Source organism: Kogia breviceps, chromosome 17 (genome assembly GCF_026419965.1).
Source record: "Kogia breviceps isolate mKogBre1 chromosome 17, mKogBre1 haplotype 1, whole genome shotgun sequence".
NCBI classification, from domain to species: Eukaryota; Metazoa; Chordata; class Mammalia; order Artiodactyla; family Physeteridae; genus Kogia; species Kogia breviceps.
Window position 1 is genome coordinate 77,535,132 of NC_081326.1, and position 22,032 is coordinate 77,557,163.

Here is a 22,032-nt window from a genome sequence, read left to right on the forward strand (position 1 = left end):
TATAGTCGCGCTGGCTCCGCCCACAACGCGGGTATGGGGTACTCGCGCTGTCCTGGCGAGTCCCGGGATTCTTCGGGCGAAGAGGGGCGCCCCCGGCCTGGGTCACCCGGGGCCCGGGGTGCGACGGGCGGAGAGGGGCGGCTGCTGGCCAGGTGATGTCGAAGCGTTCCCTCCAGCCCCGCGGTCCGCACCACGGCCGACATTGCCTGTCAGATCGCTCCTGAGATTCTTCCGATCCCCTTCGGTGCGGTGCAGTTGACATTTCCTACGTGTCGGTGTGGATTTGGTGTAATTTTACCTACTCAAACCATGTTGGACTTCCTGGAAAAGATTTCACTTTTCCTCGATTCTGGAAAGTTATCAGCCACTGTCTCTTAAAATATTGGCTCTCCTCCATTCTTATAGGTTCTCCTTATGTATCTGTCAGGTAAACTGGACGGCCTGTGTCCTCCGTGTCTCTACGATTTTCTCTCTTTTTGCTCTGTCATCTTAACTCTTGGTAATTGCTCAGTTAAGCTTTACTATTGTTCTCTTTAGCGTTTTCTAATCTGCGTTTAGCCTGCTCTTCGGGCTTTTAAAAATTATTATTACCTATACAGTATTCATTTCCAGAAGTTCTAGTATTTGACATGCATGTCGATATAAATGGAAGCTAACCAGCCTGAAACTCCCACAACAAAACAGAGAAGCCCACACGACTCCGTGGCCACAGCCCAGATCCCATTCGCACACGGAACTGCAAAGGGCTGAAAGCTCAAGCTCAGAAGCCCTCAGTTGAGTTCCACTTCCGGTCTGCAGCTCACTCCCTCAGTGCGCCGCTGCTGCAGTGCTTTGCCTTCCGGCTCTCTGATACGGACTCTGTCACCACTCTGGCTTCCCTTTTGGCCCATCCTCACACTGCACTCCCATACACAGGAAAAATGGTCTCTGCTCTCCTGTCTCTAGCTCCCTCTCCGTTGTGCACACTTGAGAAAGCCCAGTCTGGAGGAACCCCACCATTCTCCATCATGAATGCTGCAGAAACATCACAGACCTGCGCTGGCTGGCTTCACTTTAAACGTAGACGGAGCACTTCACACTCCTTGGCAATCTTGTGATTTTTCTCCAGAGGGTAAGTCTCCCATTCCCCAAAGTGAGCATAGGAATTTCTTAGGCCTCTCTAGTTGAGCCTCCCAGATGAGAACAAAACTTATCACCAAACCCAAAGGCCTGCCCGTATCTATCCCTGCCCTTCACCTTCCCCCCTGAAGATGGGCAGGCAGTTTCCCTGCTCCTATACAAGGCAGGCCCTCCTCTGATGAACTGGAACCCATTCCCTCTTGCAAAATCTCAAAGATTTTGTTCATCTGTCTCCTCTCCTGCATCATCTGTTTGTCCCTCTCTGTTTTATTACTTGCATGAGCATACAAAGCCACTGATATTTCTCGTTATAAAAACAAAATGCCTCCTTTAACTCCACTTATCCCTCCCAGGTCCTTGGGTCCCCTGGTGGCCATGCTTCACAAAAGACTTGCCTGCACCTCACCATCATATTGTTTTTGTTTGTTGGTTTTGTTTTGTTTTTTATTGAAGTATAGTTAATTTACAATGTTGTTAGTTTCAATTGTATAGCAAAGTGATTCAGTTATACATATTTTTTTCAGATTCTTTTCCATTATAGGTTATCACAAGATATTGAGTATAGTTCCTTGTGCTATACGGTAGGTCCTTGTTGTTTACCTATTTTACATATAGTAGTGTGTATCTGTTAATCCCACACTACTAATTTGGGATGAATGGATAAAGATGTGGTACATATATATACAATGGAATATTATTCAGCTATAAAAAAAGAATGAAATGATGCCATTTGCAGCAACATGGATGGACCCAGAGATTATCATAGTAAGTGAAGTAAGTCAGACAGAGAAAGACAAATATCATATGATATCACTTATTTGTGGAATCTAAAAAAATGATACAGGGAATTCCCTGGCCGTCCAGTGGTTAGAACCTGGCAATTTCACTGCTGTGTCCCGGGTACAATCTCTGGTCGGTGAACTAAGCTGCAAGCCGTGCGGCATGGCCAATAAATAAATAAATATATATATATATATATATTTTTTTTTTTTTTTTTTTTTTTTGCGGTATGCGGGCCTCTCACTGTTGTGGCCTCTCCCGTTGCGGAGCACAGGCTCCGGACGCACAGGCTCAGCGGCCATGGCTCACGTGCTTAGTCGCTCCGCGGCATGTGGGATCTTCCCGGACCAGGGCACGAACCCGTGTCTCCTGCATCGGCAGGCGGATTCTCAACCACTGCGCCACCAGGGAAGCCCAATAAATATGTTTTTAAAGATACAAATGAACTTATTTACAAAACAGAAACAGACTCACAGACATAGAAAACAATCTTATGGTTACCAAAGACGAAGGTGGGGAGGGCTACATTAGTAGTTTGGGATAAATTAACTACATCAGTAGTTTGGGATAAATTTATAAATAAATAGTAAATTATTGAAAACATAGATGTGAAATTCGTACATAAAAATTGTTAACTGAATGCCAACATTCAAAAAACACAGAATGCTTAAGAATATACAAGAATGTAAGGATAGGGACTTCCCTGGTGGCACAGTGGTTAAGGATCTACCTGCCAATGCAGGGGACATGGGTTTGAGCCCTGGTCCAGGAAGATCCCACATGCTGCGGAGCAACTAAGCCCTTGTGGCACAACTACTGATCCTGCTAGAGCCCGTGAGCCACAACTACTGAGCCCGTGAGCTACAACTACCGAAGCCTGTGTGCCTAGAGCCGGTGCTCCGCAACAAGAGAAGCCACTGCAATGAGAAGCCCACACACCACAACGAAGAGTAGCCCCTGCTCGCCACAACTAGAGAAAGCCCGTGGGCAGCAATGAAGACCCAACATAGCCAAAAATAAATAAAGAAAATAATTAATTAATTATTTTTAAAAAGAATGTAAGGATTACATAACATCAGAAAAATCTATCAGTGTAATTTAGCATATCATCAGACTAAGGATAAAATCACCTCCTTCTCTCAATTGTTGATAAAAGTCAGCATCTCTTTATGATCAAAAAATTTTTAACTGAGACTACAAAGGAAACTTTATTAACCGGATAAAGGCTATATACCAAAATCCCACACAAATTATTTTCAACAGAGAATCTTTGGATATAAACCCTTTAAGGTCAGGAGCAAGAAAGGATGCCTGCTAATGTTGGTGGGTGGAGGCAGGTGTGCTCAGCCGATGCAACAATAAAAGAAAAAAAAAGAGCCTAAGGATTAGAAGAGAATAACCTAAAATCTCAAAAATTGAAGATAATATGAAATTCTACCCAGAAAATATACAGAATTAACAAAGTATCAGAGTCAGTGAGTTCAATAAGTTCTGCTCACAAAACCCAACAATGGTTCTGTACAGATGAGAAACCACCAACTGGAAAATATGATGGAAAGTGAGATGCCCTTCACAACACCAACAGGAGCTATAAACCATGTAGGCATTAAGCTAATTAAAAATATACAAAACCTGTATAGAGGACACATAAAAACTCTATGAAAGTATCTTAAAAGAAAGCCTAAATAAATGGAGAAACATACAATGTTCATGGACCAGATGGCATAACACTGTAAAGATGTCAGTGCTCACTAAAGTGGTCTAAAAAACCAAAATATTAATAATCCAGTTCTTGTAAGATTTTTTGAGGAATGTGAAAAACATATTTTTTAGATATACATGGAAGAATAAAAGTCTACAAATAGCTAGTTCAGTTTTGAAGGAGGACATACAGCAGGCAGGTACTCTACCAGATGTTAAGATCTACTCCAAAGCAATGGTACTTGACAGGCTCAGGAACACAAATGGACCAATAGAACAGAAAAAAGAATTCAGAATCTCACTAATGTATAAAAGGTAATGGGGAAAGATTGATTATTTAATGTATTCTTTGTTGAGGAATTATTTGAAGAAACATGAAGCTGGATCCACATCTAATATGTATAAAATTGGGTTACCAATAGATTATCCACATAAATAGGAAAAGTAGAAGAAAGTAAAACTGAAATACTTCTAAAAAAAATCGAGGTGAGGGCTTCCCTGGTGGCGCAGTGGTTGAGAATCCGCCTGCCAATGCAGGCGACACGGGTTCGTGCCCCGGTCCGGGAAGATCCCACATGCCGCAGAGCGGCTGGGCCCGTGAGCCATGGCCGCTGAGCCTGTGCTCCGCAATGGGAGAGGCCACAACAGTGAGAGGCCCGCGTACCACAAAAAAAAAAAAAAAAAAAATAGAGGTGAATCTTTATGACCTTGGAGAGGGTAAAGACTTATTAAAACCACAAAACTACAAGCCACAAGGTAAAAAATTAACTAATTTGACTACCTCTGAGTTAATTTCTCTTAAACAGATGACATCACAGTTAAAGTTAATAGATGACGGACTAGCAGAAGACATTTGCAATCTAACTCTGACAAGAGATTGGTATCTAGAATATACAAGAGCTCTTGCATATTAACAACAAAACAAAACAAAAACCAGGAACTCCAATAGAAACATAGGCCAGAAACAAAACCCCCCAAAACATATACCTATGAAAAGACAATTCACGAAGGGGGAAGGCCCACATGTTATTTGAGGAGATCATGAAACTCACTAGGAATCCATTAAGGACAAATTGAAACAACCATGATATGCATCTGATTGGCAAAAATAAGAACACTGTATAACACTTAGTGTTGGGGAGGGTGTAGTGAATTGGGAACTCTCAGGCCCGGCTACTGGAAGTGTAAATGTACTCAGCAGCTCTGAAGGGCAACCTAGCGGTAGTCAGTGAAATTAAGCGTGCAGATACCTTATGAACAAGCAACCCGTTCTTGGATAGATAATCCAGAGGAATTTTCATTCCTAGGGACCAGGTAAAAAGATACTCAGCACTACGTGATTTGCAGTAATGGGGAATAAGAGGCAACTTAGGTGTCCATCATCAGGGACAGACGCGCAGACTGACAGTGCTACGCAGCAGTTAGGGACAAAGAACCAGAGGTATGGAGAACAAGAGAAGATCCTAAAAACAAGGCGCTGCGTAAAAAATTAAGTGAAGTGGGCTTTATAGCACATGTAAATTAAGGCACATACACCACACAACAGTACATATTTTACAAGGAAAAAACATATTAAGGACGTGTATAAAACACCTGCACCGACGTGATGGAAAGGAAGAGCAGCGGAGTCGATAAACGAGGAGAATCGCCTGCTCCAGACAGGAAAGGGCCCGGGCCCTGCGGGCAAAGGCGCGGCCTCCCCTCCGCTGCCTGGCCGCACGCAATCCCACTGAGGACCACTTTTCTTCCCACTCGCCCCTGCAGGACGGGGCCAGGAAGACACGGTGCTCCAGCATCCCTTCTGGCTCCGTCCCCGCTGGGCGGCGGCGCGGGAACAGTGGCCTGGCGCCCCGAGGGCCCGAGCGCAGGCGGGACAGCGTGAACCCGCTGGGACCCGCTCTGGCCTCCTGACCACGCCCCTCACGACCGCCCCTGCACCAGGTCACGCCCCCAACGCCCTCCTCGCCCCTTCCTTGACCGTGCCTCCCTCCGGACCTTGGCTTCGCTGCGTTCCTCAGATCCCAGTCACACCTTCCAGGGCCACGCCCCTTGCCCAAGGACACGCCCCCAGGAGGCAGCCTCTTAAGTTCCTCGACGCTCCGCCCTGACCACGCCCCCGTAGACTTCACCGGGGCCACGCCCCCACGGCTCACCCCCTCAGGGGCCCCTCTCCCCAGCTGGCTCTGGGCTGTCAAACCCAATCAAATCCCTTCCCTCCAGTCCGAGGGCCGCTCCCCTCCTGCAGTGGGCTCTGTGCCAGGTCTGGGGCTCTGCCCACGAGCAGGGACAGGCTGATGGTCCCCTGGGTTGCTGGTAACTGGTTTCCATCTTAATCCGATTACAGCTCATCAAAAATTGCTTAGGTGTTCTATCAGGGACGCTCTTTATTCCCCAAGGAAGCTGCCTCGGCACACCAGGCTTAGTATAATTTTTCCTTTACGGTAGGTACTGTCATTATTCTCTCTTCCGGGTGGAGACGCTGAGCACAGAGTTGAGAAGCTTGGCCATGGTCGCCCAGCAGTCCGCTGATAGGACTAGGGGCTCAGCCCCACGCGTCCTAGGGAGTTTAGAGGAGAGGGGTGGAGGCGCCCCCACCCGCTCTTTTTCCTTTCCTTCAGGAGGCTGGTTGCTGAGACGTCAAACAGCCTTCAGACCTCCTTTGATTTTGCTGCCTGGAATATAAGACAGGCTGACTTCTTTTTAAAAATATTTTAAACTTTCATTGAGATATAATTGACATACAATAAACCACACAAATTTAAAGGATACAACTTGACGATAAGCTTTGATGTATTGTTTAATTCTTAATTTCACATCTGTGAAAGAATTACCACATCAAGACAATGAACGTGGCTGACACTTCCCCCGTCCTGCAGGCCCCAATGAACCCGCACTCTTACCCTCCCCCCCCATCTTCAGGGAACTCTGCTTTCTGTCACTAACTATTAGGTCAGTTTCATTTTCTAGAATTTGGTGTAAATGGAATCCTTTTCTCCTAGGTTAAACACCTAGGAGTAGAATGGATGGCTCATATGCGAGGTGTATGTTGGACTTTTTATGAAGCCTCCAAACCATTTTCCACGTGGCTGTACCACTTTCCATCCCCACCAGCAGTGATGAGGGTTTCATTTACACACACACACACACCATAAAATTACCATCTTAATCATCTTTAAGTGAACGGTTCAGTAGTGGTAAGATATTCATATTGTTGTGCAACAGCGCTCCAGATCCAGATCTTGCAAAACTAAACCTCTCTGCCCATTAAACAACTCCTTATTCCTCCCTCCCATCAGCTGGCAACCTCTACTCTACTTTCCATTTTTATGAATTTGATTACTTTAGATACCTCATATAAGTAGAATGTATTTGTATTTGTCTTTTTGTGACTGACTTATTTCACTCAACATAATGTCCTCCAGGGTCATCTACGTTGTAGCGTGTGTCAGAGTTTCCTTCTGTTTTAAGGCTGAGTAATATTCCATTATATATACACACCACATTTTGTTTATCCATTTGTCGATGGACACTTGGGTTGTTTCTACCTCTTCAGTATTATGAATAATGCTGCTATGAACATGGGTATGCAAATATCTCTTTGAGATCCGTCTTTCCGTTCTTTGGGGTATATACCCAGAAATGGGATTGCTGGATCAAATGATAGTTTTTTGGTGTTTTTTTGTTTTTTTTATACATTTATTTATTTATTTTTGGCTGTCTTGGGTCTTCATTGCTGTGCGTGGGCTTTCTCTAGTTGCGGCGAGCGGGGGCTACTCTTTGTTGCGGTGCCAGCCTTCTCATTGTGTTAGCTTTCTTGTTGCAGAGCACAGGCTCTTGGCACGCAGGCTCAGTAGTTGTGGCAGTGGGCCTAGTTGCTCCGCAGTGTGTGGGATCTTCCCGGACCAGGGCTCGAACCTGTGTCCTCTGCACTGGCAGGCGGATTCTTAACCACTGTACCACCAGGGAAGTCCCCAAATGGTAGTTTAGTTTTAACATTTTGAGGGACCTCCATACTATTTTCCAGAGGCTGCACCAACTTACATTTCTACCAAAAGCGTCCATGAGTTCCAGTTTCTCCACATTCTCACCAACAATTGTTATTTTTTGTTTGTTTTATTTTTTTTATAGGCACCATCCTAATGGGTGTGAAATGGTATTTCACTGTGGTTTTGATTTGCATTTCCCTAATTATTAGTGATGTTTAGCATCTTTTTGTTGCTTCATTGGCCATTTGTCCATCATCTTTGGAGAAATGTCTGCTCAAGTCCTTTGCCCATTTTAAAATCTGGTATTTGTTTTGTTGTTGTTGTTGAGTTGGAGTTCTTAATATATTTTGGATATTAACCTCTTATTAGATATAGGATTTGTAAATATTTTCTCCAATTCTGTGGGTTGCCTTTTCACTCTCTTGATTGTGTCCTTTGATGCACAGAAAAGTTTGTCTGATGTAGTCCAATTTACCTATTTTTGCTTTTGTTGTGTGTGCTTTGGTGTCGTAGTCAAGAAATCTTTGCCACATTCAATGTTATGAAGCTCTTCCTATTTTCTTCTATGAGTTTAGTGGCTTTAGGCCTTTGATCCATTTTCAGTTAATTTAAAAAAATAAATTTAGTTATTATTTATTTTTGGGGGGCTGCGTTGGGTCTTCGTTGATGCACATGGGCTTTCTCTAGTTGTGGCGAGCGGGGGCTCAGTTAATTTTTTAATACAGCATGAAATAAGGGTTCAACTTCATTCTTTTGCATGCAGATAGCCAATTTTCCCAACACCCTTTGTTGAAAACACTGCCCTTTCCTCATTAGATGCTCTTGGCACTCTGGTCAAAGATTATTTTCTCACCGACGTGAGAGTTTATTCCTGGGCTTTCTCTTCTGTCCCATCGGTGTCTGTCTGTCTTTTTGCCAGTGTGAGTGTGCCCAGTCTTTTTTTTAATTTCAGCAATTTTAATGGGTGTTCCTCATTGTGACTTAAAATTGAATTTTCCTAATGATTAATGGTGTTGAGTATCTTTTCATGTGTTTGTTTGCCACTCATAAATCTTCTCTAGGGACTTCCCTGGTGGTGCAGTGGTCAAGAATCGCCCTTCCAATGCAGGAGACACGGGTTCAAGCCCTGGTCTGGGAAGATCCCACATGCCGCGGAGCAACTAAGCCCGTGCGCCACAACTACTGAGCCTGCACTCTAGAGCCCGCGAGCCACAACTGCTGAAGCCCGCTCACCTAGAGCCCATGCTCTGCAACAAGAGAGGCCACCGCGATGAGAAGCCCATGCACGGCAACAGAGTAGCCCCTGCTCGCCAAAACTAGAGAAAGCCCGTGTGCAGCAATGAAGACCCAATGCAGCCAAAAATAAATAAATAAATTTATAAAAACAAAGCAAACCAAAAAAATGGATCTCCATTTCCTTACAATAAATAAATAAAAACCACCGCTAAGCCTAAACCACAATGGGCAAGGAAAAGACGTCGTTGTCGCTGGATACGGAGCTCAGGTGCGTCCACCTCTCCTGGCTGTCTGCCTCACAGCTATGGTGGGAGTAACAAAGGAGCCGTGGAGAACTGTGTAGGGTGGGGGGTGGGGAGGGAGCCTGCAGGGATGGGAAAGGCTCCCCTACGTGGCTTCCAGCTCAGCATGAGCGCCATGTCCCCACCGACCTCCCTGGGGAGACCCAAGACCAGCCACCATTCTGTGACCATCAGTGACGCCCCAGGACACAGAGACGTTATTGAAAACATGACCACAGGTGCATCTCAGGCTGACCGTGCTGTCCTGGTTGTTGCTGCTTCTGTCTCCAAGAATGGGCAGACCCCTCCCTGAGCAGGCCCTCTGGCTTACACACTGGTGTGACACCACTAACTGCAGGTATGAACAAGATGGGCTCCACTGAGCCCCCTGCAGCCAGGAGGGATGGAAAATACCTGGTAGAGGTGGTAGCGTAGTGGAACCGAGCTGCCCGCAGCTCGTCCAGCTGACAAGCCCTCGCATCCACCCCTCCAGCACATCCACACAATTGGTGCATCGGCACCAAGCCCGTGCGCTGAGAGGAGATGGCGGTTCTCAAACCCAGCAGAGTGGTCGCCTGTGTCCACATGCACAGCGGTAGCTCTTCTTGGGGAGTGTGGACTTCAGTGTCAAGAACATGTCTGTCGTAAGTTAGGCTACAGTGGAAGTACAAGTCTGAGGCAAAACCTGAAAATAAATGCCTATCTTATTTTTAAATAAAAATAAATAAATAAAAATAAAATAAAATAAAATAATAAAAATCAGCAGCAAAAAAAAGAACATGTCTGTCAAAGATGCTCGTCGTGGCAACAGCAAAAATGATCCAGCAACGCAAGTGGCTGGCTTCACAGCCCAGGTGACTATTCTGAATCATCCAGGCTGTGTCAACACTGGCTGGGCATCTGTCGCTTGCAAGTCTACTGAGGTGAAGAATGCTGATCACTGTTCTGGGAAGAGTCTGGAAGATGGCCCCAGATTCTTGAAACCTCGTGATGCTTCATTCATTGAAATGGTCCCCAGCAAGCCCATGTGTGTTGAGAGCTTCTCTGACGATCCTTCTCTGGGCCATTCTGGTATTTGTGACATGAGATGGAAGGCAGCTGTGAGTGTCATCAAAGCAGTAGCTGAGAAGACTGCTGGAGCTGGCAAGAAAGTTCAGAAGGCCAAACGAATACACTTAACCCTTGAGCCACGTGGGGATTAGGGGCACCAACTCTCCACGCGGTTGAAGATCCGGGTATAACTTTACTTTCGTATCTGCACATTCAACAACCCCAGATTTCTTTATTGGAAAAAAAAAAGCTGCATATAAGTGGACCCACAGTTCAAACCTGTGTCGTTCGAGGGTCAACTGTATTGTCCCTAATACCTGCCACCCACTCTTAGCCTGTGGTAGAAGAACAGTCTCAGGACAGTCTCAATTGGCCCTTTTAGTCTGATAGTTAATGACTGGCTAATGAGAACAATACATCATAAAATCTTCAGAAGAAAAAAAGAATGTTTTGTGGACCACTGTTGCAGGGGTGTTGCATGGCAGTTTTAAGTTACTAGTTTTTAAAATCAGAACTATTTTTTTCTTAATATTTATTTGGCTGTGCTGGGTCCTAGCTGCAGCACACGGGATCTTTGTTGCAGCATGTGGGATCTAGTTCCCTGACCAGGGATCGAACCCGGATCCCCTGCATTGGGAGCATGGAGTCTTAGCCACTGGACCACCAGGGAAGTCCCCAAATCAGAACTCTTTAATGGAAACAACTGGACCAAAATTCTGTCACAGAATTTTGAAACAAAGTTTAATGAGAAAACAAAGTTTACAACAAAGTTTAACGAGGAAAAAAAGTTTTGGATCAGATTTCCCAAGTTGACCCAATCCAAGGGGAAAGGAGGAAGGCCTGAGAGGAACAGGTGTGAGGCACAGGCCGAGCCAGGAACACCCGAGTCTTCAGAAGCCGGGAGGTGCGGGGAGGAAGGCCAGTGGGGTGCCGGCCCAGGGGCTCCACACTGTCAGGCCTGGGGGGAGGAGCAAGCTGTTGCCCCACACAGGTCAAGAAGGGAATGGGAAGCGGGATTGCTGAGTCCTGTCCTCAACTGTGGGCTCCTCACGGGGAGAGGGAGACGCAGCCAGAGTCGGGTGCGTCCTCGGGTCCTGTTGGGGGTAACACAGGAGTGCAGTGGAGGCAGTGGTAGAGGCCGGGAAGGCTTGATGAAGGAAGACTGGAACTGCCTTGAAGACGGTGGGATGATGGCACAAGGGGGCAGGAGCAGCACAAGCAACGGTGCAACGTAGCAAAGATGGGAATGTGACTCTGGAGCTGGCAGGGCCTGGCTTTTTGTCTCCTGGAGACTATGGGCTCCGTCCTGGAGGCCGTGGAGCGCTGGCATGTTTTTGAGGAGTGAGGCATCGTCAAGGAGGGCTTCAGAGTTAATCTTCAGGCCATCCAGGAATGAGGACTGTGTGGGATCCTGAGAGGTGCTCGGTGAGGCTCATCTCACCTGTCTCCCGGGTGAAATACAGAGGCTTCTCTGTTCCTCAGAGATTGTAAGTCAGTTTCTTGATTACCCAAACCTCATGGTCCATTTCCTGCACGTAGGATTTGAGGGTAGAGAAGCTCTCGTGCAGCTTGTGGCTGAGTGGGGCCCCTGTGGTTAGCGAGCCAGAGGGAGGGTGTCCAGAGACAGGCTCACCAACCCCGGTCTGCTCCTCAGCTTTGCCCTGGTGCTGAGACCAGGTGCCCTGTCCTCCAGGAAGTGGACACAGAAGAGCAGAGAGCCAGGACACAGGGGAACCCACCAAGGGCCCGTCCGTTGTCAGTGGTACCAGTGTTGCTGCCAGGAATGCAGCCCTCTTTGAACACAAGTTTCAGGGGACGTTGGAGGATCTGGAGTGGGTCTTAAGATTCAAATTTCAGTGGCTCCAAGCACTGACAGCTGCTGTTTCCATCCCCATTGTAGGGATCAGACTACAGGTGTGGTCACTGCCCTCGGCTGTCCGGCCACAGATCTCCCAGACAGTGCCTGGGGGGCATCTGCACACATCTGGATCTTCATGTGTCCATTTTCTTTCCTCTGAGGCGTGGAGTCTAAGCAGAAGGGAGGTTTCCTCAGACTTTCTCGAATGAGTGAACAAGTTTCTGCTGAGTCAAAATAATTTCTCTTGCCCTCTTGAGAAGTAAGTTTAGGGTTGATGAAGCTTTAGAGTGACTCCAAACTATTCAGTAGCACACCTGCAGTCTCTCATCTGTCCTCACAGACGCCCAACCGCACCCATTGTGAGTCCCTGGGGGGAATAACAGAGGCCTGCGTTTGGGGTCGGACAGATGGATCTGAATTCACTTCGTATGCGGTCATAGACAATCTGTGTAACCCCCAGCCTTAGTCTTCTTACCTGTAAGATGGTGATGTTAATACCTACCTGGTGCATTTGGGGCACTCAGCACAACCTGGCACGTGGCAGGTACGCGATGAATGTCAGATACTGTTCTCATCACGCGGATTTTACCAGGTTCATGCCCAAAGAGCAACAATATCTCTATGAGCTCTGAGTGCTTAAGAGATACCCGTTTCCTTCAATTAGTGACAAGACGCAGGTTCTGACTTACAGCTCCTCGGCTCGTGCTGTGCATTTCATCTTTAACCACAGCCACCTAGAAGCCCTCCCAAGTGCTACCAGAAGTAGTTCTGACTCTCCACAGACCCCAGCTGGTCCATGAGGGTCCCCGCCACCAAGGACCGTCCCCACAGTCCTCAGACCCCAGGGTGCCGCCTCCCGCATCATCTGCGCAGACCTTAACAAGCACCAGGGGACCAGGGCCTCTTCAAGTTGGGTGATCAAGTGCCCCAGTAGAGTCAGCGACCGTCCTACGCCTACGATTGTATCGCAGCCCGCGCGACTCCTTTACGCTCGGCAAGCCCTGCACTCGGAACACGGCCCACCCGGGAGGCCTCGTTAGCCGACTCACGTCGGCCGCCTGCCTCACCAGCCAATAAGCAGCCCTGTGCCCGCCTCCCTCGGACCGACCGCGCCCCCGGGGCGCTCAGGGGAAGGTCCCCTGGGGTCAAGTCGCCTCCACCCTGCGGCAGCCGCGACTGCTCACGATGCTGGGGCCTAGCGATCCCCAAGTCAAGGGCTGAGAGAGAACCGCCAGGGCCCCGCCCGGAGCCCCGCTCCCCAACCCTCGGTTTCCCCAGCCCCTCAGCCACCGCGGACCGAGGACGGCGGGCCGCCGAGCACCATGGAGTCGACGGTCCTCCCTGCGTCCTAGAGCGACTCGAGGGCGCACGCGCAGGCCCCGCCCCGGGACCACTTCCCGCGGTGCGGCCCGTCCCGCGAGTGGGCTCAGACTCTTGGGGGCGCGCGGGTCTCCGCGAGGCGCGGGGGCGGCCGTCTGAAGTTGGTTAAGGGCGGATGTGATTGAGGTCCCTGCGGCTAAGGGCAGCTGGGCCTGCAGAGGCGGAGGTGGCCCAGGCGGCTGCCGCGATATGCTCGGTCTAGGGAAGCCCCTCAGAATGCAGCTCAGTGTGAACGAAAATCCAGTATCTCCAGGCTGACTTCTCGAGCACGTGTCAAACTTTCCCAGGGATCCGGTCCGATTTACGGTCTCATCCTGCGTCTGCTGGGACTGCGGCCCGTGAGGGCTCGAGTCTCCAGCCTTAGTTGACTCCAGTTACTGTCCGTCTAGGCCAGGCGAGGCGTATCTCCTTGTGGTTGTGACTTGCATATCCCTGAGAGCTAATTATGTTGAGCATCTTTTCACGTGCTTGTGAACCATCTGTATATCTTTTTTGCCCAAATACCTATTCAAATCCTTTTCCAATTTTTAAATTATTTATCTTTTTATTGTTGAGTTGTGAGAGTTATTTTTATGTTCTGGATACAAGTCCCTTATTTCAAATATATGATTTGCGAATATTTTCACACTTCCGTGCGTTGTCTTTTCACTGTCTGGATAGTATCATTTGCAGCACACAAGTTCTTAATTTTAATGTGGTCCAATATTTCTATTTTTGTTTTGTCATGTGCTTTTGGTGTCTTTTTCAAAGAATCTGCTTTTGGTTTTATTCAAACAGTTTCCTTTTTTTTTTTTTTTTTTCAGTACGCGGGCCTCTTCACTGCTGTGGACTCTCCCGTTGCGGAGCACAGGCTCCGACGCGCAGGCCCAGCGGCCATGGCTCACGGGCCCAGCCGCTCCGTGGCACATGGGATCCTCCCGGACCGGGACACGAACCCATGTCCCCTGCATCGGCAGGTGGACTCCCAACCACTGCGCCACCAAGGAAGCCCTCCTTTTTTTTTTTTTTTGGTGCACTGCTGAGGGACCTTAGTTCTTCCACCAGGGACTGAACCCCGCCAACAGTGAAAGTGCCAAGTTCTAATCACTGGACTGCCAAGGAATTCCCTGTTTATATATACATATATATTTATTTATTTATTTATTTTGGCTGTGTTGGGTCTTCGTTGCTGCGCATGGGCTTTCTCTAGTTGCGGCGAGCGGGGGCTCTTTGTTGTGGTGCACGGGCTTCTCATTGAGGTGGCCTCTCCTGTTGTGGAGCACGGGCTCTAGGCACGCGGGCTCTAGAGCATAGGCTCAGTAGTTGTAGCGCTAGGGCTTGGTCACTCCTCAGCATGTGGGATCTTCCCAGACCGGGCTTGAACCTGTGTCCCCTGCATTGGCAGGCGGATTCTTAACCACTGCACCACCAGGGAAGTCCCAGTTCACTTTCTCTTTATTATTTCCTTCTACTTCCTTTAGCTTTGGTATTTTTTGTCTAGCTTAAGTTGAACATTTAATTTGCTGATTTTTAAAATTCTGACTTACAATTATTAAAGGACAAGTTATTTGCTAAAAGCTTATAAATTAATGGACAGAAAATTGGACTTAGTAATAGGCTGGTTTCTTCAAGCTTCTAGGTAATAGAAGTTGAAGAAAGTAGTAAGGGAAAGGGAAGGCCCTGGATATTTTATGGGAGGGAAATGGGCAAAAAGAGAACAAAATTCAGGATAAATGGAAGAAAAGGGCCTCCTTTTTCTCCTGACTCCCTGGAATTTGTTTAATAAGTATGGGAACAGAAGCAGGTATTGTGGGTTTTCTATAGCTATCTTTTACAAGTCGATATTTCTTGCTTTTGGATCACATGGATTTAGAAAAGATATCGTTTTGTTTTTAGGCTTTTAAAAATTTTTATTTTATTTTTGGCTGTGTTGGGTCTTTGTTGCTGTGCGTGGGCTTTTCTCTGGTTGTGGTGAGCTGGGGCTACTCTTCATTGTGGTGCACAGGCTTCTCATTGCTGTGGCTTCTCTTGTTGCAGAGCACAGGCTCTAGGTGCGTGGGCTTCAGTAGTTGTGGCACGGGGGCTCAGTAGTTGTGGCTTGTGAGCTGTAGAGCGCAGGCTCAGTAGCTCAGTAGTGGTGGTGCACCGGCTTAGTTGCTCCGCGGCATGTGGGATCTTCCCGGACCAGGGCTCGAACCCATGTCCCCTGCCAATGCAGGGGGATTCTTAACAACTGCGCCACCAGGGAAGCCCTGACTTATTAAAATACCACTTTATGGAGATAAATGCACATCCCATCAATTCACCTATTCAAAGTGAACAACTGAGAGGCGAAGTTCGCGCGCATTTTTGTGCAGGAGAGCCTCCCCGCCCAAGGTCTGTACTGGGCACACTCCACCCCCACCCCCACCCCCGTGCCCCCAGACCCCGGCGGAGACTTCCCGCTCTTCGAGTCCAAACTAGGCAGCAACCATTTGAGCGGAGGACAACCGGAATTGCGTCCTGCGCGGTCGGACCCGTAAGACGAACTCGGCGGCCTAGGCCCCGCCCCTCAGGTCGCGGATCACCGAGGGCGGGTCCTCCCGCTGTCCTAGAGCTGCCTCCGGGGGGGGGGGGGGGGCAGGGGTTTCTAGGTCGCTTCCGGGAACCAGGCCGCGCTTCCGGCCGCGCGCGCCTCTCTGCTCTGCTTGGGGCCGCGCGTCAGGTAAGGGGGTGCGGCGGGAAGCGGGGGTGGGGATGGGTCTCCCTGCTTGCGAGACGGCGAACGCTCTGCAGGCAGGAGGCCGATTCGGCAGCCCGGGGCCGCACCGCAGGGCGCTGACCGCGGCCGGGGCGGCGGCTCGGAAGAGCTTGGGTGGCCGCCTTGGGGCGCTCCTTCCTCCGGGCGCTCCTTCCTCCGGGCCGGGGGGCAGCGCGCTGGCCTCCAGGGACCGGGGCCTGAGCGGCAGGCGACGGGGCGGCGGAAGGCTGTCCCGATACTGGCCAGGCCCTGAAGGAAAACCCGTGGATGATCGTTGGCAGCCGGGGTGAGGGGGCCCGGCTTTCCCGGGAGAGTGGGGTACGAGGAAACCGGTGGGGAGCTCCCCGTGAGCCCGGGCCCGCCGCGCTGAGGCCCGCAGGCCGGGGGTGGGGGCGCCTTGGGGACAGCTCTTCTCGGCACCTGGCGCGGCTGCGGTGGGCCGGGCGCTCCTGCAGAAGCAGGTATGGAGTGTCGTGCTGTTCTTCAGGTGACGTCTCAGCCCTTTTCTCCAGGTACTGCACCTACCTCTCCTAACACCTGCGCCTCAGCCCTTCCTGCGTGAGGGACGCCGTCTGGTCCCCTCTGCAGGCACTTCTGAGTGGACGGGCCTGGGTTCTAGTCCTTGACTGGAGCAGTTGTTTCCGCCTCGCTTTCCTTGTTGGTGGGTTAGAACGATAACCCGCTCGTGCAGAGCCGTTCGCCGCTTGGAGGTGGAGTAGCTGAATGTTCTTGGAGTGGTCAGTGGCAGCGGCAGTGGCTGTTGTGTTCTTGTGTTCTCTGGACCTTTCTTCTCCTTCATTCTTTAATCCGTTATTTATTTGGAGAACTTATGTTGCTCTCCTGTTTGCTGATTCTCTTCCTTCTCTCCTCCGCACCTCATCTCCCTTTTCTGCCGGCTCCTGCCTTCCTTCTTACAGGGACTGGAGAGGGGCCCCTCCGCCACCTGCTTCCAGGGCACCTTCCGTCCTGCTGGCTGTCATCAGTGGTTCACACCATCAGCATCTGGGTGGTGGAGACCATATCAGTCCTCATTCACTGGCCCAAAGGAGTCACTGGGCTTCTCTTACACCCCCCTTCCAGGCAGTTGCGGCTGGGACCTCCTACCTGGGCTGCCGGTCAAAGAGCAGGAAGCAGCGATGTCTGCCATGGGTCCTGCAGCTCCACACCTGCATCGCCCTGGTGACAGTCACAGTGGCTGCATGAGTTTCCTGGGCGCCCAGCTGCCTCCAGAGGTGGCAGCAATGCCCCAGCTCCTGAGGGACCTGGACAGGGGCACGTTCAGAAAGTTGCTGAAGCTGGTGGTCAGCAGCCTGCAGGGAGAGGACTGCCGTGAGGCTGTGCAGCGCCTCGGGGCTGGCGCAGACCTGCCTGAGGAGCGGCTGGGGGCCCTGATCGCTGGCACACACACCCTGCTCCAGCAGGCCCTCCGGCTGCCCCCGGCCAGCCTGAAGCCCGATGCCTTCAAGAACCAGCTCCAGGAGCTCTGCATCCCCCAAGACCTGGTCGTGGACTTGGCCAGTGTGGTGTTTGGGAGCCAGCGGCCTCTCCTTGACTCTGTGGCCAGGCAGCAGGGGGCCTGGCTGCCCCACGTTGCCGACTTCCGGTGGAGGGTGGACGTGGCCATCTCCACCAGCGCCCTGGCCCGCTCCCTGCAGCCAAGCGTCCTGATGCAGCTGAAGCTCTCGGATGGGTCAGCCCTCCGCTTCGAGGTCCCCACAGCCAAGTTCCAGGAGCTGCGGTTTGGTGTGGCCATGGTCCTGAAGGAGATGGCCGACCTGGAGAAGAGGTGCGAGCGCAAACTGCAGGACTGAGCCTTGCTCGCCGGTCCCCTTCTGGTCACTGGGGATAGCTGGCTCAGACCTGTGTCTCCAGAGCAAAGGCTTCCCAGGAGGCACTCCAGTGAGTGTTTGAGTATAATTGTGTATTTCTCTAAGTGAAGGAGGTAGCTGTGTCTCTCCCTTTTTTTTGGAATTAAAGCAGCTACACAAAATGTGTTCTCCTGGGTAGGCATCAAACTGCGGGCCCCGCCCCCCCAGCTGTCAGTTGGTCTTGTTGCCAGGTAAGGGCGCCCACTGCTCTGGTGTGGCCATGCGTGGTCTAGTCACGGTCTGGGGTCCAAGCCAAGGCCTTTGTGAGGACGCAGAGGCTGCTCAACCTGGCCCCACCTAACAGCTGAGCCCTTGCCTCGCTCCTGTGATTTTGGGAACCCTGTGCTTCAGGGTGCACATTTCGTTCCCCTGTTTTAAATCCCTGACCTTATGGAGAGCATTCTAGTGGGGAGAGCGAGGCATTACGAAGTGCATCATACAAACAAGTGGTGTAGCTCATGGGAGGATGGGAAGTGGTGCAGGAGGGTAGAGCAGCCTTTGGAGGTGGGGGGCAAGGCTGTGGGAGAAACGGGCTGTCATTTTAAATTGGGTCGTGGGGGGACCTCCCTGGTGGCCCAGTGGTTAAGAATCCTCCTTCCAATGCAGGGGACGCGGGTTCGATCACTGGTCGGGGAATTAAGATCCCACATGCCATGGGGCAGCTAAGCCTGCGTGCCACAACTACTGAGCCCACGCGCCGCAAACTACAGAGCCCACGTGCTCTGGATCCCGCGCGCTGTAACTAGAAAGAAGTCTGCACGCTGCAACAGAAACCAGACGCAGCCAAAAAAAAAAAGGGGGCATGGGTTGCGCCTCCTTGAGGACATGGTACCTGAGCAAAGACTTAAAGGAGGCGAGGTGGAGGGAGCAGCTTGTGGTGCACAGGCCACGTGGCTGCAGCCAAGTGGGGGGAAGGTGAGTGGAGGGCGCAGGGGGCAGTCCCAAGGGCCTCTCTAAGAGCTTTGCCTCAATTCTGAGTGAAATGAGTGTGATGTGACGGTTGTTTTCAGAGCATCACACTGGATGCTGTGTTGACAGCAGAGCGTAGGGCAGCAGCATAGACACTGGGAGTCTGGTGGGTTGGCGGTGGCAGGGGAGGGGGAGCAGGGGCCTCGCCTGGCTGCCTCTAGGGCAGGCGTGTGCAGAGCCCGTGGCCAGCCCTGCACCCTCCAGCATAGCCACACCCCGGGTAGGGGCCTGGCGTGTCCCTGCCTCCATGCTCTGCCACGAAACCAGGTCACAGGTCTGGTAGTATTAATAGGCCCGAGCATCAGGCAGGAACCTCCTCTGAAAACAGCAAATGAGCTTGGGTGCCCACCTGGCACCTGCCCTTCCCCAGCGCCCCCTTCCTGCCCCCTGCTCCATGCCATGACCCATCAAGAGTGGCAGTGTTTGCTCTGTGCTGTTTCCAGAACACTCCCCCGATCTCGGTTAATTAAGGCCTTTCCCTGAGTGAGGGTCCTAGCAAGTTAGGTGTGGGCCAAGGGCACAGAGGACGCCACCCTAAGATGCTGCTGTGCTCTTGGAGCTAGAGTTTCAGAGGCCAGGCCGCAGGTGGGACCCCGTCTTGGCTCAGCTGAGGAGTGCAGACTTCCCAGGTCTCCTTCAGCGTCAGCTGGCATCCTTGGGCTCTGCTTCCCTGAGGACAGGAGCCGGACTGGGCTGTGCTCGCTGTGGCCCGGGCCTGCTCAGAAGAACGTGCACAGGTAAGCTGAGCACCGCATCTGCCTCAACCAGCGATGGAGGCTTTCCTGTCACAGTCACTGTGCTCTGACTTCTTTTTTTCTTTTTTTTTTTTGATATGCGGGCCTCTCACTGTTGTGGCCTCTCCCCGTTGCGGAGCGCAGGCTCCGGACGCGCAGGCTCAGCGGCCATGGCTCACGGGCCCAGCCGATCCGCGGCATGTGGGATCCTCCCGGACTGGGGCACGAACCCGTGTCCCCTGCATCGGCAGGCGGATTCTCAACCACTGCGCCACCAGGGAAGCCCTTTGCTGTGACTTCTTTTTCGACCGTTGGGTATGTGTCAGGAATATGTACTCATGATATGTTTGGAAAATCCGAAAAAGTAAAACAAAAAGATTCAAAAAGCTCCTTTGCCCATAGACGGTCATGGAGAAACCGTCTTGACCAGACTTGACATTTACTCTCTGTGCTGTCGCTGTGTTAACACACCTCTGTTCATGTAACTCTTCCTGATATGAGGGTCTGTCTAATGGCAGCAGAACATGTATCTTCCCGGTGGGCGTGCCAGGTTTCTCTTGGGCAAAACAAACAAAGCACCACAGACCCGGCAGCCTATAAAAACAACAGACATTGATTTCTCACAGTGTGGAGGCCGGATGTCCGAGGTCAGGGGGCCAGCAGGGGCGGGTGAGGCCCTCTTCCTGGCTGCAGATTTCCTGTGTCCTCACGTGGAGGAAGGGGCACGGGAGCTCTGTGGGGTCTCTTATCAGGGGGACTCCACCTTCATGACCGAAGCACTCCCAAAGGCCCCACCTCATAACACCCTCACATTGGGCATTAGGATTTCAACACATGCATATACATTTGGGGGACACAGACATTCAGACCAGAGCAACTTCTGTGTTTCATTTTTCTTCTGAATTAAAAAATCACTGATGTTGGGACCTCCCTGGTGGCTAAGTGGTTAAGACTCCGCGCTCCCAATGCAGGGGGCCCAGGTTCGATCCCTGGTCAGCGAACCAGATCCCACATGCTTGCTGCAACTAAGAGTTCGCATGCCACAAGTAAGGAGCCCTCAAGCTGCAACTAAGACCCGGCACAACCAAATAAGTAAATATTTTTTAAAATCACAGTGAGGACTTCCCCGGTGGCGCAGTAGTTAACAATCCACCTGCCTATGCAGGGGACACGGGTTCGTTTCCTGGTCCGGGAGGATCCCACATGCTGCGGAGCAACTAAGCCCATGTGCCGCAACTACTGAGCCCGCATGCTGCAACTACTGAAGCCCACACGCCTACAGCCTGTGCTCCGCAACAAGAGAAGCCACCACAATGAGAAGCCCGCGCACCACAATGAAGAATAGCCCCCGCTCTCCGCAACTAGAGAAGGCCCGCGCGCAGCAACGAAGACCCAACACGGCCCAAAATAGTGTTTTTTTTTAAAAAAAGAATGTGATCATTTTAAAGCCCTTGGTATTATGTCCCTAACGACCCAAAGCACGACCTCGAGCGCCCCCTACAGGCCAGGCGCTGTCGACCAGGCCCCAGCCGAGCGCAGAGAAGGTACAGGTGGAACCACCAGGTGCAGGCCCTCTGCCGGCTGCGTGTTAACTCATTAACTCACAGGCACGAGGCCGCTCCGCCTCAGGGGTGACGAAGCGCAGAGAGGTTTGCGTCTTGCCCAACGACACACAGCTGATGGGGGAGCTGGCAGTCCGTTCTCCGCCAGCCTTCCCTCCCCACCTGTCCTTAGTACGCCGATTCTGTGGGCATGCGAACCTCGTGGCAGGACAGGCTCTTGGTGCTGGCTCCCGTGCCCTGAGCGGCTGCTGGCCCCAGAGTGAGGACACACGTTTAGGGTCGCGGGCCACGGGCTCGGGGGCGTCTGTTTTGTCGGTTACCGCAGCGCAGTTGGGCCCGTGCAACCAGGAACGGAGACCTGGGGTCCGAGCCCAGCCGACGTGCCCCAGCAGGTGCACCGAGCTCTGCCGCCACGGAGTGGCCCGGTGGCTGCGACGCCGTGGCTCGAAGTCACGTGCCTGGCAGGGACGCACACACCCTCTTCCCGAGGGACCCTCCCATCATCCTCTCGGTTGCCCTGGCAGGCAGGGGTGCTTTTCCGACTGAGGCTGGGAGTCCCGTGAGTCAGCACCAGGATTTGCACACCCTTTTGCCCACCAGGCGGCAGAGACCCCCTCGTCCTTGTGCTCCTGGCGGGGGCTGTCTGGCTCTGTCTCCCCAGCCCTGTGGGTGTGTCCACCCTGCTGGGCCACGCCCCGGAGGGTCGGCAGACTCTGGGAGGGCCCCGGGCCCCTTGAGGTCACCGTGTCTACACGCGCCATCTGCTCCCATCTCCACCCTCGGCGGTCC

General features: G+C 51.4%; 1 protein-coding gene across 10 annotated transcripts; it reads left to right on the top strand.

The window, feature by feature from the left end:
• The first annotated feature begins 1 nt into the window (after position 1).
• COMMD5 (COMM domain containing 5) lies at positions 2–18,100 on the top strand. 10 transcript variants are annotated; one of them, XM_067017844.1, is made up of 3 exons: positions 2–427; positions 946–1,111; positions 17,191–18,100. In XM_067017844.1, the coding sequence occupies exons 2-3, from the start codon at positions 1,012–1,014 to the stop codon at positions 17,919–17,921; spliced, it is 831 nt and encodes a 276-aa protein (XP_066873945.1). In that variant the 5' UTR covers positions 2–427; positions 946–1,011; the 3' UTR covers positions 17,922–18,100. The 10 variants fall into 10 exon arrangements, 6 of the variants coding, with proteins under 6 accessions (XP_066873945.1, XP_066873948.1, XP_058899339.1 ...); XR_010837534.1 differs by lacking the exons at positions 2–427; positions 17,191–18,100 and adding exons at positions 8,648–11,640; positions 12,054–13,973 and having other exon boundaries at positions 1,037–1,111; XR_010837536.1 differs by lacking the exons at positions 2–427; positions 17,191–18,100 and adding an exon at positions 14,195–14,505 and having other exon boundaries at positions 1,027–1,111.
• Positions 18,101–22,032: the final 3,932 nt, after the last annotated feature.